The sequence below is a fragment of the Lissotriton vulgaris genome, chromosome 9 (assembly GCF_964263255.1).
Source record: "Lissotriton vulgaris chromosome 9, aLisVul1.2, whole genome shotgun sequence".
Classification (NCBI taxonomy): Eukaryota; Metazoa; Chordata; class Amphibia; order Caudata; family Salamandridae; genus Lissotriton; species Lissotriton vulgaris.
In genome coordinates, this window is record NC_141697.1 from 238189150 (window position 1) to 238209347 (window position 20198).

At 40.4% G+C, this 20198-nt stretch overlaps 1 protein-coding gene across 1 annotated transcript; it reads left to right on the forward strand.

The window, feature by feature from the left end:
* Window positions 1-6506: 6506 nt before the first annotated feature.
* Window positions 6507-18991, forward strand: LOC147689895 (uncharacterized). Its single transcript, XM_086937392.1, has 3 exons — window positions 6507-6565; window positions 10273-10289; window positions 18259-18991. The coding sequence occupies exons 1-3, from the start codon at window positions 6556-6558 to the stop codon at window positions 18772-18774; spliced, it is 543 nt and encodes a 180-aa protein (XP_086793518.1). The 5' UTR covers window positions 6507-6555; the 3' UTR covers window positions 18775-18991.
* The last annotated feature ends 1207 nt before the right edge of the window (window positions 18992-20198 follow it).

Consider the following 20198-nt stretch of genomic DNA (forward strand, 5'->3'; position numbering starts at 1 on the left):
TTTTTTCTTATTTGCACATTAGGAGTTTCCGCCTCCAAATAAACAAAGTGGAATCTGTCCCGTTATTACAAAAAGAAGTGGACCCGCGGGACCGCCCGTCCATTCATTCAGGTATTTTTAAGCTAAGATGTGACATCTTTAGATAAAGGGTTATTGCAGAGTTAGAGAATTCCAGTAAATAAATTCCCTTCTTCTATATTCCTTAAACAGACATCCCAAAACGACAGAGCCCTGATGAGAATCTGGCAATTGCTAATACCGGATTCGAAACGCGTTGGCATAAAGAAAGGAGAAAAGGATTTCATTGATTGTTACTTTGATTAAATATCTTAAAGTCTTATTTGACCTTTCTTTTAGCAAGACTTTGCTCATATTTTGTGGGTTTTTGTGGGTTTTTGTTAAACCCTTACTACTTGACAATTATCATGCAAAGATTTAGGGCCCCATTATGATGTCGGGCGGATCGCCACCGCCATGGTGGCGGTGGCGACCGCCCGACAAAAATGCCCGCCCGCCACCCTTTTCCCCCCCGCCACATTACAATGGCGGGGGGGACCGCTGCGGAGCCAAACACCGCCCGCCACTTTTCCGCCCCGGTCGCCTTGCGGCCGGGGCGGAAAACGAGTAACATGCAGGCGGTGTCTGTCAGACACCGCCCGCAATATTACAATGGGCTTTTTTAAATGCCTTTCCGTGGCGGCAATGCCGCCACAGAAAGGCATGCGGTGTTCACTCTGGGGGCCCCCTGTGGGCCCCCAGAGTGAAGGCCAAAGGGGGGTGGCACACGGGGGGTACCTGTGGTACCCCCTACCTTTGCATACTCGAAGAGGCAGGCACCGCGCGGTGCCTGCCGCTTCGAATATGCAAATGCGTGCTTTTGTTTTTAACATTGTGGCGGGCGGAGCAGTGAGCACCGCCCGCCACAATGTTAAATTGAAGAATGCGCCCGCCACTGTGGCGGGCGCATCCTAATGGCAATGTCGGGACCCCCGCCCTTTAGGCGGACGGTCTCGAGTTCCGCTAGGGTGGCGGATCCTCATGTGCCCCTAAGTATTTGTGGATAAAAGGTAGTGAGCTACAGAAGAAGATTGTATCTATTGTGCATATATGTTATGGAAAATTGTGTTGTATATAAGTGTAAATGTTTATTATGTGGTCTTTCTCATTCATAAAAATGAAAGCAGTATTGTGAAAATATAAATTCAGAGGGGTAAAAATAAATATACCCAACAAACATAAGACTAGGATTTGTTTGTTTTCTCTTAGCATTGGAGATAAAAAGTGAAGTGTGGAGCCAGCAACTCGTGTATGTACATGAAATATTTGGTCCAGCTGCCCTCACGTCCCAGGACCTCACTCCGTTGTGTTACAAACTTTGGTCCACATTCAGCATGTTATTTTCTTTCGCAGAATTTTTGAAAGTGTCATTATAGCTAAACAATAATTAGTCATAATATCAGGTGACGGAAATCTGTGAACAACTACCCAATATCTGCGTTTCTAGGTTTGTCAGTAGACTTGTAGGGTAAACATGAAGTATTTTCATCTTGCTGGTTTAAGCCGGTTGCATTGCGACTTTGGCAAGCCCCACTAGACTTTGCAATATAGGCCAAAAGTCAGTGGTCAATCATATATAGACTCATTAAATTAACCACTAAAATTGAGAGACCTTCACACCAGGTTGGCATAAGAAATCCTGCCAGACTGTCAGAGAATCCATTTTATGCCAGGAGTCGATCCATCATGTGTTTCCCTTCTGAGAGAACACGGTCTCCCAGCTCAAGTCTAATAGCCACAGCGGATCCATTGTAAATAGGAATGCAGTTCACTGGGCCTTAAGAAACACTAGAGGCATCCTAGATATTTCATATTCCTGTAATGTAGTTCATATACATAACTTTATGATGGTATGCTGCTATGATCATTTTAAGCATGTTAGAACTGTTTGTTTCATTCATGCTGGTAGCAACATGCATAAGTGCTTTTTTAATTATACTCTGTGTGTTTGGTATTTATTTACTAAGGAACAGGAAGAAACAGGAAGAAACTGTTGAAATAAACAATTTTAAATAAATAGTTTTTTTCTTAGTGCAATGCTTGAATGTGCTATTCTGAGACTGAAATTTGGCCTGAATTACGACTGTAACCCTGAACTACTTCAGGGACTGTAGTAACCCAAAAACAGTTGTTTGAGGCTACAGTAACCTGGAATTCCTTACTCAGAGATGGTTCATTAAACTAAATTCCTTCACCCGGGGGTTGAAAATCCAAGCCTTGTAGACCTGGGCCCTATTCCCAGGATGTGCAACAGTTTTATTCCACTAAACTGTAAAGACTGTTTCACTCTAAATTCTTTTTGAATATCAGTTGTGTTGATGCCTTGTCTATTAAGAACTGAGTTGAAGCTCAGACCCAAGGTGAAGTAGATACGCATCCCCCATTTCTTCTTTTGGCTACCAGTTATAAGGATGGTGTCATGTTTGAATGCAGGTCCACTATTCACTTTCACTACATGGCACTGTGTATATTCAACTACCCTCTTCAGAGTCACTACTTGTGTGTGTGCACATTTTATTTTATGTAATTTAATGTGTGCCTATTCCTTCCTGATTGTTACACGTCCAGCTGCCAGTAAATGAGGCACCATTGGTTGTATGTATCCATATTATTCTCTTTCACTATATTTACTATCTTACAGAAAGGAATATCTGGTCCTAATGAATCTCTGCAGATGTGTGCTAAGAGTTTTCCACAGGCAAAAATATCTTGAGGGCTTATATTGGAATGAATTACACCCCAGTTTTTAACCACTACCGTTTGGGACAGAAATAAAATTGTATAGGTCCACCAGGAACTATTTTTTACAAATCTCTTTCCTCTGATGTCACTTCATTATGTATACCTATAAGGAAGCATGCCACCTCAGGGTGGGTAAGGAGTTTTGCCCTTTAATCTATATGCACTGACTACAGACACACTGACTTACTCCGCCCCGGTTGCTCCTTTTTTGAATCACTGACCACAAGCACCTTTTGTCTGTTTTGCATACTGATGCCGCAAGTGCACTAAATAGGGGTACTTGTGATAGTATACAGCTGTATCCAGCTTCCATTTCCTACCTGCAGAGCCACTTGCTGAAACATCTATGAAGTATGAAACAGCCACACTACTCCTTCGTAGATGATCTTATCATTGCCAACTCCTGACAGAATTCCTCAGGCCAAGATCCTTGAGTATTGTACATCTGGACTGAAACACAAATTAGGACTCTGCCAATCACAGTAACAAGGTTCACTTCTCAGGACTCCCTATTTTAATACGAGACATCCTTACATTTATTTTTTTAGATGTGCTCACGTCACATGTGAACTCTTTGTTGCTGCTGGAGACAATTGTCAGGAGCTGGTAATGATCAGATCATCTACTAAGGAGCAGTGTGGAGGTGTCATACTACCAGACATAGGTGTGACCAGCTACAGCTTCTGGCGTAAAGATAAATTCCCCTTTGAATACCTCTTGAAGTATCTGTATTGCTCTGTGTTCCTGAAGAAGGTGATTGGACGTAATCAATGCCCACACCGAAAAGTACGTTGACCGTTTTCGGAAAAGTGACCCCAGTCCACAAGGCTGCGATGGATAAAAATCAAAAATGCTTTTTGGTTGTTGTTTGTCCTGTGTATGTGTAGGATGCTAGGTCATAGTATGAATGTAGTGTATGAATGAAGTGTATGATAGGGAGGGACTTTGGATGTTTGTATGAGAAAGCGGAGTGTTATATGGGGGGTTATTCTGATTTTATGTAAAATGTATCATTATTTTCTTTGTTGTGAGAAACATGTCTGTCACAGTACATGGAAGAAAATGTTAAAATGGAAATATAGACTTTTTAATGAGATTTGTTTACCGAGACCAATGAATATGATACAATTTAAGAAAGATGAATAACATGGTCTGTAAAAAGATACTGCATATGTAACATACATTTATGTGGGTATCACAACCAAGGCATTTGTAAGATATACAAAAATACAGATCAAGTGGGAACTTTCTCCAATAAAGTGGAAAAAAAAGGATCTGAGGAAAAAAAAAACAGATTGATTTTCTCAACCTGGTAGATGCTATTGAAGGTGACAAATTAGCGGGACCAGTTTGTTGTCAGGAGAGGTTTTATCAAGTTCGATTACAATCTAAATAAAACTGACAAAGATGAATGGGTGCTTTGTTATTGTGTGAAAGCATAACAGCTGTTTATTGTCTAGCCTGGGGTACCACCTCATGTTAACCACTGTTGCGTCATAAAGGAAGTCCAGGCTGCTCTGGCTGGGCTCTTTAAGAACCTGTCAGGGCAGTGGTAGAAAGCAGGGAGCACCCCTTCTGGAGAAGAGGGAAAGAAAGGGGCAGAGAGCGGTGGAGGTGGATGTGCTCCTGGATACCGTATATATATATATTTTTTTTAATGGACAGGGAGGAGCGGGCATGTTATGTACAGCTGCACTACTAATCCTCTGCTCCCTACGTAGCTGTTGAAATCAGGGGCTGATGATTTTGAAGGCCAAACATAACCTACAATTATAGACGAGTAAATAGTAAATTAAGAGGATATATTTCACCTTGAGGTTCTGGGTGACATCATAGACAATTTGAGACTACTGTAATTCACGACTACCCTTCTATATAATTCTAAATATGTGCTATTGTTTATAATGGGTGTTGGATTCATAAACAATCAACATTTTGAGTCAATGAGCAGGAATGTGTAGATTACTAAATACAGAAAGTTGGAATGAGGCAGCGATTAGATGGTGCATTCTCCTCTTTGAACAATTGCTCAGATCTTTTTAAAAATACCACTGAGTGGATGTTTACCCTGAGGGAGTGGCATTACTTTCTGCCTTAATAATACTGTGGAGAGCACTGACGATTAACATCGCATTTTCCATGAAAGGAGAATTGACGCATACGAGGGAGGGTCACGACCTAGAAAGTCTGCAGCTGGTGATGCTTTCCTCTGGTTTATTGCATGGGCGGCAGGGAGCTCCCGCACTAGGATCTGCTCTCTGTGCATGGTCCAACCCCAGATCCGGAAAAATTAACATAATTATTTTAATTAAAAATAATCACAATTATTCTCCATTGCACTAATTTAACCATTTATATCTGGCTCATCTTGATGTGCTGTGCCACCACCTGAATGCATTTAATGACTCAAACTGCCTTTGATAGGGCGGGGTCTTGCCCAAGGGGCGCACAGCCACAGCCAACGCTGTATATAAATACCAAACTCTCAGCAAAGCTTTCAGATTCTTAACTGACCCTCCATTCAGGTAAGAGATGAGCTCTGTGCTTTGTGTCTGTGGAAACTCTCTGATGTGGGTGCATGTTTCAAAGTCTTGATGCAATTGCACATATGTAGGTACATGCATAATTTAGGCATCAGTACTACTTGTTAGTATGTTTTCGATATATTTATCTGTGCAAGCTGAATTTTTGAAGTTGATTTTTTAAGTCAGAACTTTGTGTGTATACTAAAAGAAAATTAAAGTTGCTGGAGAAACTAGACAACTCCATGTGTTTCATTAAAATAAATGTCGTTGGCCCAGAAGGAAAAAGGCACTTGGAACTGCTAGCACAATTTTTTCTGCCATTTGTCTAGTAAAGAGATTTGAAAACTAGAGCAGTCAGTTTGCTGCCACAATTATTAACTTTAACAATATTGTAATTTCTTTTATCAAATGTTTTCGCCTCAAGAATAGAACCTAAATTGCCGTCCAAAGCATCCCCTGCCCTCCTAGCGGCCCGTCTTGTTACACCTTGGCATCTCTCAATCTAATTCTAAGGGCTTGTTATCTCCTCTGACATGTTCCACAAATGCCGCCCTGTCCAAAACCCAAGTACTGGTCTCCACACTTTCCGAAATTGTCTTTCCCTATTTTCCATCTCATTAGCTAACATCGCCGTGCTCAAGAGTGTGGGTCCTAGTGACATCACCAACCCACATCCGTTGTATGGCGCCTAGGAAAAGTATAAGGTGCTTGTACCCAGACAAAGGAAGACAAAATGTGAGATACAGCGACCGTCCAGGTTCACACAATCCGATTAAGATGATTTGCTGGAATATAATTAAGGTTTTCTGATTTCTGAGCCTCTAATTTGGCACCTAAACTGAAATGTCTCTGCATTTTTTTGCAAATATCAATAAATACACTTAGTAAATACATGCTACCTAAGCATTAAACAGGAAAGAGACATTCCACTATTGTGTTTTCGGCTGTAAAAACAAACAAAGGCAACTAGGTTGGCACCATTTAAATCTTACCAGATGCATAATTCTTTGCGGCAGTATGAGTGTATGTTCACAGCTCCTGTCAGGAATTAGGATACAAATAAGCCCAAAACCCTTGTGCTGCATCATGGTTATGTTATTGCTGATTAATAGATCGCTACAGTTCAAAGATTAAGTTTCCTGTTCATTGTTTTGTTTTCTCTGATGGACTTTTTTTCCTTCACAGACCCTTGTTTTTTCTTTGGTGACATCGAACCACAACCTTGAAAGTCATGGACCACTGTAAGTGCTTGTTGCTCTTAATTTCTGCTTCTCATGACAATCTCAACCTTTATTTTCTTTGAAGTTGTTAAAGGTTTATTGGCAATTTAAATAAATCACATCAGCCCAAATCAGTGACACAACATAATAAACCAATGCAAAATAGATACATTAAAAATATAACAAAGTGTTCAAAATAATCTCAAACTAAATTAATAGCCATTGTACTATGGTAATACAGCAATAATGTAAATAAATGTGATTATTCTGCAATACAATCATAGAAACAGGGTAGTAATGAAGGGTTAGGTGGAACTGTGCTCACGCAGTAACAACATGAATGTTCATTTATACTGGTGAGCCCCTTCATCATATGAGCGCTTGAATACACTGGCTAGATTTTCTGTTCTTCATGTGAAGCAAGTTGTCTGGACTTTAATTTTACTCTTGAATCGTTGCAGGCTTACAGGCAGAATAATCAAAATTGCAGCACAATCAAATATTCGATCATTGATCTTCGAGCCAAACTGAGCAAAAGGCCAATAGGTGTTCAATACAATCAATTTGACCCATTTTGATGTCATAAGTGTCAAAGTTGTTGAAATAGTCCACACATTGACAGGGAAGTGGGTTGGCTCCACTGGTGAGACTCTTTCTAGCCAGGAGGGCTAGTGATAATAAAAAAAATCAATTGACATTTTATTTTTTCAAAAAGCTCAAAAACTAGCAATTTACTTGAAATATACATTTGCTAATAATCACTTGTTGATAAGTTTCATAGAATGAAGAGTGCTTTACAATATAGGTGTCGGTGAACAGTTCATATATTGTCATGAATCGAGCATTTCTAAACGTCTTGATTTAGAAATAACTCCAGAATGTGTTTTAACTTCCATAGTGGACAGAGGGAAAGATGTTTGTCCTTTTCGCTCACAACATAAACTCAAACTTAATCTACAAAATAAAAATTATTGAATAAAACTGCATATATGAGACAGTATCAAGTCAGCAACTAAAAAATTAGGTAATTGGCTCTAAAGCATATTTCTTCTGGCGCATAGGGTGAAATAAAATATTTACACATTATACATTATGATTGCACATCATTGCGTAATGCAGCTGTGTCTCACAGATGTATTTACTTGAGGGTGTTTACAAAGCACAACCATCAATCACTCTGCTACAGTCTCTTGTAATCTTCTTTTTAGTTTTCCAAAGGTTGCCGAATGATATGAAGGTGTAAACCAGCAGTGTTTGGCATCCAGAATCAGAATTGCAGGCTAAACATATAAGAAACATTTGCATAAAATATAATTAACATATATAGGCAGTCGGTGGGTAGCAGCTCACAAATCTGACATGGATCAAGCTTTATGTTGGATGTCCTTGGTCAAAACAAATGTTTCTCCCAGACTCATGCGCCCCATTAGCAATGGTGAGCAATGTAAATGGCACAATCAAAAAACCAAAAAACCAAAACCCCACACAGAATAATGTGAGGGACAGACAAAGAACAAGTGGAAAAAGGTGAAGGTCACACACAGAATGATGATTAGGAAGAACCCTCACTCACCACCTGGTGGTGACATGCTTCATCATCGGGTTCCCACTGGAAGGACCTAGCGTCCCCCCAGTGTGCTGCAACGCCTGTTTACAGCGGAGCTGGTTCTTGTGTGTGTTGAGGTGATAGTAGTAGCCCAATTGTGTTCAGTGAAGTGCAAAAAAAGGGGGGGGATAAGAAAAATTAAAAATGCTTGGTTGTGACTGCCAATTATTTTATTATTAGTCCAACCAGCACTGGTTAAAAACGGGTGATGAGTGGAATCATAGGGATAATCTCAATTAATGGAGACCCCTAGTCCTCAAATTTGGTCAACATGTTTCAGCTAACAGAGCCCGAGTCACTCAGCATTCGTCAGGACCGGAAATGTGATCCACCGGCGGTCTACACTCACTAAGGTGCATCCAACCGTGAGGATATTAGTGTGAAAAAGGATGAAAAAAAGGTTAAAAAAAAAGTATCACTTTACTTAAGTATACTAACGGCAAAGGCCATAATGAGGCACACTCAGCTAATCGCTGGGGCCAGGTACAAGAAGCGTCAATGCATCACTTATCATGAGTCAATGCAGTGGGGGGTTATCTTCACGCTGCGTTTCTTCTTCGCAGGCGGCTCCCCGCAGGTTTACCTAACCTTTCACCACTGCAGCCCGGATGACACCTGTAATCCGGGCTGCCCCGGATTACCTAACCTGCCCCGGTTTACCTAACCTTTCACCACCGCAGCCCGGATTACACCTGTAATCCGGGCTGCGGTGGTGAAAGGTTAGGTAAACCTGCGGGGAGCCGCCTGCGAAGAAGAAACGCAGCGTGAAGATAACCCCCCACCGCATTGACTCATGATAAGTGATGCATTGACGCTTCTTGTACCTGGCCCCAGCGATTAGCTGAGTATGCCTCATTACGGCCTTTGCCGTGAGTATACTTAAGTAAAGTGATACTTTTTTTTTTTAACCTTTTTTTCATCCTTTTTCACACTAATATCCTCACGGCTGGATGCACCTTAGTGAGTGTAGACCGCCGGTGGATCACATTTCCGGTCCTGACGAATGCTGAGCAACTCGGTCTCTGTTAGCTGAAACATGTTGACCAAATTTGAGAACTAGGGGTCTCCATTAATTGAGATTATCCCTGTGATTCCACTCATCACCCGTTTTTAACCAGTACTGGTTGGACTAATAATAAAATAATTGGCAGTCACAACCAAGCATTTTTAATTTTTCTTATCCCCCCCTTTTTTTGCACTTCACTGAGCACAATTGGGCTACTACTATCACCTCAACACACACAAGAACCAGCTCCGCTGTAAACAGGCGTTGCAGCACACTGGGGGGACGCTAGGTCCTTCCAGTGGGAACCCGATGATGAAGCATGTCACCACCAGGTGGTGAGGGAGGGTTCTTCCTAATCATCATTCTGTGTGTGACCTTCACCTTTTTCCACTTGTTCTTTGTCTGTCCCTCACATTATTCTGTGTGGGGTTTTGGTTTTTTGGTTTTTTGATTGTGCCACTCTCCTGTTGTTTATTAAGAATAGAACTAGGGGTAAGAGAGTGATCACTTATACCCTTACTCTCCTGTTGTTTGATTGTGAGCAATGTAAATGACGTGATAACAAAAACAATTACACTAGAAAGTCACTTTTATTCATGGAATAATGGAAAATTGTAGGGAAAATGCAATCCCAATTAACAAAGGCCAGGATGTAGCAGTTTTGCATGTAGAGAGGTCACTTACAAAATAGTATGTTCTGCCACTTCTGAAAATGCTTCTGCAGTTGTTGATAACTAAGGGAGGAGGTGTGTGTGTTCCACAGGCAGCGTCAGTGGACAAGGACAAGTAAAGAAGCCAACTTTCACAAAGTCATATATTTATGCCAGGAGTAAAAAGAAAGCTATTAAGCACACTCTATGTTTTTTTTATTTTCCACACTTTGATGAATCCATACTCCCAAAGTATATTTCTTTTCTTTGATAAAAAAATCCTTTCTTCAATAACAAAAATGAATATTTCTTTTGAAATACTTTACTATCATGTCCGAGCAGAGGTCACACTGTCCATTAGTAGAAGAAACCCTGCATTATACAAACATGTTGCACAAATGGCATTTTGTTCAAATACATCTATTCAATTATTAATTCAATCCATCATTGTCTTTTTGATTTGCAGCACAAAAGCAGAAGCAGGTAAGACATTGTACTCTATACTTTTAAGATGGTGCAAACTTGGAGGCAGAAGTTAGTTTTCTATCATGAAAACTCCTACAGATTCAAAGGGTGCCATTTACCTTCCTCATACAGTGTGCAAAATAAATCAAAAGGAGAGTAGCTATTGACACAACTTCCGACTGCAAACTTTCACTTAAGTGTATACTTGAGCGTCTCCATCCCTCTGAAATCAGGGAGTGGAGCCATCTAATGCTGATTTTACAAGAGTAAAGTGCCTATTAGTAAATTCTCCTACATAAATGGAGCTCTCTGCCCCCTGTGCGAAGATATCCCTAAGGAAAGATAGCAAAAATAATTACAGTATATTAATTAAAAAAAGATCAAATACAATGTTAATGCAAACTATAAATGTAAAATAATTATAACAATTATTTATAACGAAATAAAATACAAAGTTACAAGACATAGCTCACCAAAAGAAACTTTTATTAAATATTGTAAGTACATTATTTACTTTCTAAAGATAACCAAAATAATAAATCCTACCTTAAGTAGCTTTAATATTTTTAATTAATATTTAAGAAATTCATTAAAAAATATGATTAACGAATGTAAATTATTTTTTAATTTTAATAAAAGCTTTAAAATATTATTGAACGTTTTTTAAATAAGGTATATTTTAAAATATTAAAATATTCAATTATCTATTTTGTATATTTTTTAACACTAAATATTTTTAATTGAAATGTCAAAATCATTTATTTTTACATCATTTTCCATGGATTGTTATTTTAAGTCACAGCCCCCATTAGTTTCATAGGGGTGTGTTGCAGTAGCAGTGATTGGTCATTTGTGGTACCACACTTACTCCAAGGGTGGGCTTCAATACATTTAATCTGTTTGTGGCCTTTTGTGGTTTAGTAAGTTTAGAAGTGAAGTTTGTGAACTGTAATTGTCTCACACTATTGTGGGTGTTTTTGTATTATCATCTATCTGCCTAAATCGCTCCATTGAGGAGCAAATATTCCCCATGTTACAGCCACTACTGCTTGTCACTCCCACATTCATTTCTAAATTATACGCTTATGTGTTCAGATATCTCTGCCACTGAGCAAAGATCAGAGAGGTAGAAGCGCAAGTCTAGCATCGTAGGAAGCGTATGTAAGTTAATAGCTTTTTGTAGCACACGCGTAGTACCACTGTATTGCTACCACACATACTATAAAATGCAGTTTGTGACTAGGCCTCAGTGTCTGTAATGACCTGAAGTGGGGTGGTCACCCTAATGGAACACTGGAAGATCACCACACCCAGAAGAAAGACTCCATTTTTTCTCCACTGATCAGTGACCATGGATTTTACAATTCCCTTCTGAAATCTGATTAGTTTAGATTAAAGAATATTAACACAGATTTGGGAGAAGCAGCTGAGAATCTTTAATCTACTAAGCTTTTGTTTGTTTTTTATTTGGGAGTGCGGATATGTCCCCTTGGTCACACCATTGTAGCAGGTTTACGCCTCATATGTCCGTAGTGATGCTATGTGACCTCTTCTTCTCAACCAAAGTCCTGCACTCTGACCTAACGAAAGCCCTCATCTCATGATACTAAATTGGACTTATTCTTGTATCTCTTATTACCATTGTACTTCTAATCTGCTAGAGACTCTTTTGCATATGTTTTGCTGTAAAGCGCTCTGGTAGCCCTGGGTTGTGCCAGCGCTATATAAAACTCCTAAAATAATAAAACAAAATAAAATAATATCAGTTGGAGCTCTCTTTACTTTAAAAAAGTAAATTCATTACATAACATGCCTTGCCTAGGTAATTTCCTTGGGAGGCAGAATTATAAAGTCATCTTTTGAATTTGTATCAGAAAAATATCCATTAATCTCATGGCATCTTTTAGTAGTCAATGGATGTAGGTTTCAGAAAAGATTCTATAAAATGTTTGCAAAGGTGTTTGCCACAGTGGTTGCTGGTAAATATAATTATGTAAAGTGCTTGCAATGTTCAATACTGTAAAAGCTATCCAAACCAAATCCATCAAGTCTTTCTTGATAATTTGTTTGGTATGTCTTCATATGTAAATGTCAACCTATTTTTATTAAATCTGCAAATTATCATTTACATTGGTCATATTGATCAAAAGTCCATAAAACAAATACAACATTCATATATACAGATAAGCATTGCTTCAATCTGACCTAAACACAAGTGAAGTTACCTCTCTTTTCAATTGGGAGGTTGTTAATTCTGTTGAATCTCTGTGTCCCTGATACCAAAGATCTCCCTTACACATCTATTGAAGACTGGTGAGACTTGGCCTGCGGGCAGCCGGCATATAAAGCAGTTGACTTCCAAGCATTCAGTCCTCTTGATAACACCCACAGAGCTCTCCACAATGTCATGGAAAGTCAAATTCAGTTGTGTTGCTGTGCCTGTGCACTCAGCTCAGCTTGAATAATCTCTCAAATATAAGCATTACATGTATTGTAGAATTGTACAAATGCACTCATTTCATTTTATTTTCTTACAATACAGATATTTTGCCCTTCAATACCAGGTTTTATTTGGTCAGTAAATAAATACCATCTCCTTCATCAGATAACAATTTTCTCCAAATAATGCATTTCATATTCCAAAATCAACTTGTAATTTTTAGTAAAGTACCTTATTTTTCATCAAATAGCCACTATTGTCTGAGCAGACTCTGGCCTTCAAGTACAATTTCTCATATATATTACCCCATCTATCGCGTTTCCACCCAATAAAAAGCTTGACATTCTTTTATAATATCCCCATTGTCAACAAACACCAGCTCTTCATTGTATGTACATTAATTAGTTTGGTCCGCAATGTCAACATATCAGCTTATTTTTCTCATCAAATATTCACATTTAACACTGCTTCAAATAGACAGATCAAGCCGCTCCTGCCCATGGGTTACCAGATTATGCCTGGTGGGCCACTGCATGCCAGGGATGCTCCTCAAGAAGCAAAGGATGCCCGTCATATGCCCATTTGATGTTAGGTATTACCACAAGATGTCACCAGGGATGTCCACTAGATTTAAGGTGTGGGTACCAGAAGGGACTACTATATATTAGAGATCTCTGTTCTATGCCAGGTATGCCCACTACAAGGCAGGATTTTCCATCTCATATGGTTGTCCATCAGAAGCCAGGCAAAGTTTCCACAGCAAGGGATCACCACAAAATGCCAAGAATACCCTCCAGGAGCCAGCAACAGTGCCACGTACCAGGGATGTTTATGAAATGTGATTAACCCAAGAGTATTTTAGGTGTCACAGCCGGTTGGATGTCAAGGCTGTCAATTGTTAGAAATTGGGTTCCTAGTTGGCTGGGGTATAATCCCTGGTCAAACAGTAATCACAACCTCACTGAGGGAAAGGGACAAGCTAAATGAACCTGTGCTCTCCCTCTGGTAGCTTGGCACAGATCAGTCAGGCGTAACTTTAGAGCAATGTGTAAAGTATTTGTGCCACACTTCAAACAGTAAAACTGTTAAAACATCACACAAAAGCATTCCACACCAGGTTAGAAAAACACAAAAAATACAACAGGTGGAACTGGAGGTATGAATTTTTAAATAATTAACTGTAAAATAGCGTTAAAAAGCATACAGCCCCAACTGGGGATATCTGGTTGGGCTGGATCGGGTCAAATCCAAAAGCTCATGCCAACTGCGATGGAGCGCGGGTACGATACAGTCACAGATCACTCCCACTGAAGGTTTACCTTCTCAAGTTTTGTGCCAAGAGTGCCATTGGTTGTCAAAGAAGCTTGCTGGGAGCAAGGAGAGCTTTGCTGGCAATGGTCATTGGGAAGCCAAGAGCCAGCCTGGTGTCACGGAAGGGTCCGCTGGAGCCTCGCCGTAGTGATCCAGGGCCACGGACAATGCTTGCTGTGTGAAGAGATAAACTTGCAGCAGCTCGCACTGATTCATTGTGCAAGAGGCACGGTTCCAATGCGAACAGGCCCGCTCACTGTTGTGAGGAGCTCAAAAGCTTGATTCAAAGGAATCGAGAGCCACACCAAGGGCTCAGGACCTGGAGGCACCTCTTGGGAGTAAGGAGCTCATTGAAGACTGGTCCTGGGGCTGTGGGGGGCCTGCGATGTGCCTGAAGCTCAGATCAGGAGGTCAGCAGACTAGCCCTTTGAGTCACTCTGGGGTCCTTGGTTGAAGATGGGTTCCAGTATCAGTTCTTCCTTCCGACGTAAGGGGCAGCAGGCCAGCACAGCAAGTCCCCATCTCCTTCAGAGTAGCAGTCTAGCAGTGTGGAAGTCCTTTCGGCAGCACAGCAGTCTTTCTTCATGGCAGAGTTTCCACAGATCCAGATGTATACAGAAGTGGTAGTTTCTGAGGTCAAGTTTCCTAAACCCAGTGGTGCCTCTGAAGTGGGTAAACTTCAAAGAGATGCCTTGAAGTGCACATATGCCCTGCCTCTCTGCCCTTTGCTCCAGACTCACTACAGAGAGGTGTGCAGCCCTTTGTGTGGGGACAGGACACAGCCTATTCGGGTATAACTGAGTCTGGGTCCAGCTCCTCCCTCCCCCCTGCTAGGATAGCCCATCAAGTCAAACTTAAGCTCCCATTGTGTACGGCTGTCTATGTGGAATACACAAAGCCCAGCTGTCACCCACCCCATACATGTGATCATAGACAGGCAGCAAGCATCAAATGGATAAAGCAAAAAAACATGGTAACATTCTAAAAGTGTCATTTTCAGAATTGCTAATTAAAATCCTGCTTCACCATAAGTTGTGATTTTAAATTGTGATTGTGAAACTTAGGAGAATTATTTCTTCCTGAATTGGAGATTAGACTTATACAATGGAATAGCAAATCCCAATGTTATCCTATGTGAGAGATAGGCCTTGCAGCGGTGAAAAAGGATTTTAAGGGTGTTTCACTACCAGGACATGTAAAACTCAAAAGTACATGTCCTACTTTTTAAATACACTACACCCTGCCATTGGGCTGCCTAGGGCCAACCGCAGTGGTGACATATAAGTATTAAAATGGAAGGTTTGGGCCTGGCAAGAGGTTTAACTTTCCAGGTGCACATGGCATTTTGAAACTGGACACACAGGCTCTGCAGTGGTAGGCCTGAGACATGTTTAAAGGGCTAATTAAGTGGGTGGCACAACTAGTGCTGCAGACTCACTAGTAGCATTTAATTTACAGGCCCTAGGTAAATGTAGTGCACTTTACTAGGCACTTCCCAGTAAATTAGAGATGCCAATTGTTGATAAGCCGATGTAACCATGTTTAGGGAAAGAGTTCAAGCACTTTAGCACTGGTCATCAATGGTAAAGTGCACAGGATCCTAATGCCAGAAAAAACGAAGTCAGCTAAAACAATAAGTCATAAGGTAACAATTAGGGAAAAACATGCCAATGACGCATGGTTTAACACACACCCAAAGCTAAAAATACCCACCAGATGCCATTAGTAGAGATGTGACATTCGGAGGCTACAAGCAGCTATTACATGTAAACGGTGACTTAAGGATGTCAAGAATGTCCAGTTAAAGTCAGGGATTCCATCAGAGAATAAGAGTACCCGCTTGATATCATAAATATCAGCCAGATGCCACTGGTACTCAATATAAGCCACTGGTGGCCACTAGTTATTAGGGATGTCCTCTTCATGCCAAAACACTCACCAGATGCAAAGTTAGACCACCAGTTGATAAGGCGGCCACCAGATGTCAGGGATGCCTATCTTGTGCAATGAATGGGCAAACTATGCCAGGGATGTCCACTGGATATGAGAAGAGGAGTAGATGACAGAGATGCCAACCTTACATACAAGAGATGCCAACCATACAAATATGCACAAACAGATCAATATAAACAATAGCAATAAACATCTACGCAATATTGTATATCCAAAATTGCCTCTCACATTTTGTTTTTCTAGTTGCCACCTGTATATTTGCAATTCTCACTCTGCTGCTTAGAAGAATTATATAGCTTAGCCCCAGAGGGGATGAGGATGTTCCAAGAAGCACAGACACACCCAATCAAATGGTGAAGTGCTGCAGAGCCTGCCTTAAATCCGGTATTTGTAAAGCATGAACAACTTACCCCATAGGATCTCAAGGTACTGGAGGCCATCGGGGAGATTAAGTGAGCTATTGCCCAGAGTCACATAGTGCTGAGCTGCCACCTGGGATCGAACCGTGAGCCCTGCGCTCCATAGTCAGCTGCCCTGGCTGCTGCACCACACCTATCCTTTGCCTTGGCATAGACAGCAGGAGGGCTGCAAGCTGCTTTTCTGTCTCCTAAACTAGATGTTGGTGAGGTGTCTGTACAGTCCCAAGATTTTATTTAATTATATATATACAGTGTAATAGTAGCCACTCTGTCGTTATGGTTAAGGTTACCAGAAATGGGATTTCCTCAGATTTTTCAATATTCATAAATATGTGTCCAATTGACTCCACAAAACTATTGTGTTTTCTACATTGGAGGACGATGGAAGGTCTTGATGTGACTGGTCATGGAAAAGCAAAGATAAAAGGGTGTAAAAGGGGGTCCCAACAAGTGTTTGGACACCAACGCATTTTTCCATAGACTTTGAACTCATGCAAAGCAGCCAAACGTCCAGTCACATTTTCCATGAAATGTGGTACATTTACACATTATGGTGTGCTGGAGGCCCTTGTGGCCTGTGATGCGAAGTCCTGCGTTGGTGATACATTATGCACTGGCTGGTTCTGAAGGAGCTGTTGAAAAAGAACTTGCAATTTGAAGGACTGTCTTAAAGAAGTGTCATGCAGTGGTGCTTCTGATGAGGCTGTGGGCTGCGATGGAAGTCCTGCACCTGGGACAACCAACGCTCTGGTCAGGTGGCCAGCCAACTAGCCCTTGTAGTCACTCTGGTGGTTCTGGGTTCAACCTCAGACAGCCAAGCCTCACATATGTACTCCTGGAAACCTTAGTGAATTATCAAATATTACATGTTTATGCCAATGTTAACAATAAGGTCCTAAACAATGTTTTTAGGGAGGGTTTTAATATCTGTCACACTATGCCTTTTTAGTACTTTTAAGTAACATTCATAATATTCTTCCAATGGAAATGCATAAACAGGAAACTCTATTATGCTTAGCTTCTAAATAAATGAAAATTAGGAAATAACATAAAGTAGATTTAACTATTTCCAGTTCATTTTTATTATTTATTGTGTTGTTAGAACGAATGACAAGATATGGCTTCTCCCTCCTGCACCCTTGTGAGTAAAACCAAAGCAGAATTGAGGACACAGCATTAATTGATGATCTGCCGAGATCTATATTGCCATAAGTGACTTCTGATCTCATTGACGATGACATCAATTGCGTAATCAATGGCACAATGTTTGGTGATACAAATCTTTGAAAATAGTTGCTGTACTAAAAATGGTCTAAACTGTTCATGATAATCCAAAATTTTAAAAAATGGAAAACATTTTTCATGTTATTTAGGTGCTCATACGCTGCGTGTATTTGTATGAAAATTGCATTCTTTTACATGCTGTTACCGTTCCCAAATCAAGGGCCAATATTACATTAAGATAAGTAGGTGTGGTTGCATTACTGTGCCATCACAAGATGCCATATGAGGATGCCGGATTATACCAAGAGACTTTACAAATGGAATTTTTGCCACAGGAGACAGAGCCTCACAGTGGGAAAATATAATTTTGAATACGGCTCTGAGAATCCTTCACTGGAACTGCTGAAATATACAGAAATTGTGGTGGTTCAAAAAAGATATGTATGCTTGTTCTTTGAAGGTTTTGTATCATGCATGTCATTGCTTCACTGATCACCCAATAAACATGAGGACTGTGTGCATTGTGCATGTGTATTGTGGATGCTTCCATTTGTTAAATGACTGTGCTGTACACTTAACAGAATTTTGTTAACCATAAACTGATCATCTTTCCATATTATTTTCTATCTCTTCTCACTAGGGAAAAGAAAGTGAAAGAACCTGCAGAGTTCAAACAGACCTCTCCGGACGAAATCAAGACCAAGGACAAGACAAAGGACAAGAGAAGGGTCATGTCCAACAACAAGGGCAAGGAATCACTCCTGGCAAGGAAAAAGATTATGGAGCAGGACAAGGTCATGGCCAGGAACATGGGAGACAAGGAGTTGAAGAAACATGCTATGGAGTAGCACAGGGACCCGATCAAGGAAAAGGTGAAAGATATAACCAGGGAAAAGGCCAGGGATATGGAGATGGAAAAGACCAGGGAAAAGACCAAGAATATGCTCAGGGAAAAGCTGAAGATAAACATCTTGGGGGTGGCCTGCGACAAGACCTGCGGCAAGGCTATGGAGGCAAACTAGGAAAGGGCCAAGAAGAGGACAAGGGAAAGGGTCAAGAACATGGAAAAGAAGGAAATAGTCTTGAAGAGGGCCGAGGACAGGGACATGAAGGAAGGTGCCAAGGGAAAGACATGGGACAAAAGCAGGGAAAGTAATTCAGCCAGTTTCTAGGAAGAGAACGTGACGAGGAATCCAGAAAATAAAAGCCGTAATCCATTATTGCATGTTGTACCACGTAGGCATTCCACATGCATCCCTTCAGTTAAACATCCTTAAAACTGTACAATCAAGTTCCATCCCGATATTAAGATGTGACATTGTTAAAATGGATAGAGTTGCAATGTATACTTTAAAATAAATGCATGAATCAATTATCACCTCTTCAGTGTTTTTTTTGCCGAACATACATTTTCATTGATTTATAAAACCATTCTATCTTGAATTATGTAGAACATTAGAGAAAAGTATTTGCATTGTAAGCTCCAGGAGCATACTGCGTATTTTTAAGTTGGGTTTAACTCCCTTTCAATAGCTCAAGAGCTAAAACTCATCAAAAGCACATCTACGTTGTTGATTTCTATCCACACAGGTGTTCTGTTAAAGCAGTTGTAAAAGCAATGCTTTGAATTTGAGAGAAATGTAGTTGCGCAACTTTATCTCTCACATCACATATTCTTTTAAATCCACAGGTCATTGTACAAGTCCAGCCCATTCAAACTTCTCATCCACACATAAAAAGCCCTACACAACACACAATCAGAATACCTGAACATCCACTTACACTTTCACCAACCCACCAGACAACTATGCTCTGCCTCACTCTCACTAATCCACATTCCTGCATCTGCAAAAGCAAAACTGGAGGCCCCTTATTCTCCCACATAGCACCCAAGACATGAAACAACCTTCCTCAACACATCAGAGCCTCCTCCTGACTTCCTGAATTCCTCAAGATGCTGAAGACCTGTTTCTTCATATAAACACCTTGAGGACCACAAACCTACATACCGATCCAAACGCCTGGATAGCCCTTCGGGTGATTAGAGCACCTAATAGATCAATATAACATAACATGGTGAGCTTCTGTGGCCTTAGTAACTCCCTTAAATTCTACAATAAATTCTCCCTCTTGTGATGCTTTTTAGGATGAGATTATAAGAATGTAGCAGTATTCAAATAGAAGATATAAGGAAAGAGATGCAAAAATAATAAGAAAAGCTCAAAATGGGGGAAAGTTGAACAGAAAGAAGAGAAATAGACCGAGAGGTGTAAGAAATTGATCTGCTTAGTGTACATTTCACAATAATTCTTTGTTTCGACCTTCTGGGTTCTTGACATCTTGTGTTGAAAGAGACCTGTTGAAACACTACCAAACACATATTTGGTGGTAAAACTGGACACCTTTTATTAAATACAGTCTCTACTATTGTAACATTGATTTGACTGCTTCTCAGACCCTCACACTTCCACTGGAACATAGTAAGATATCAGTACCGCCTTGTAATGCAACACCACCCTGCCTGTTCCATTTGGGTCAGTTAGAAATTAAGCATGATATTTTTTCCACACTTCATAATAT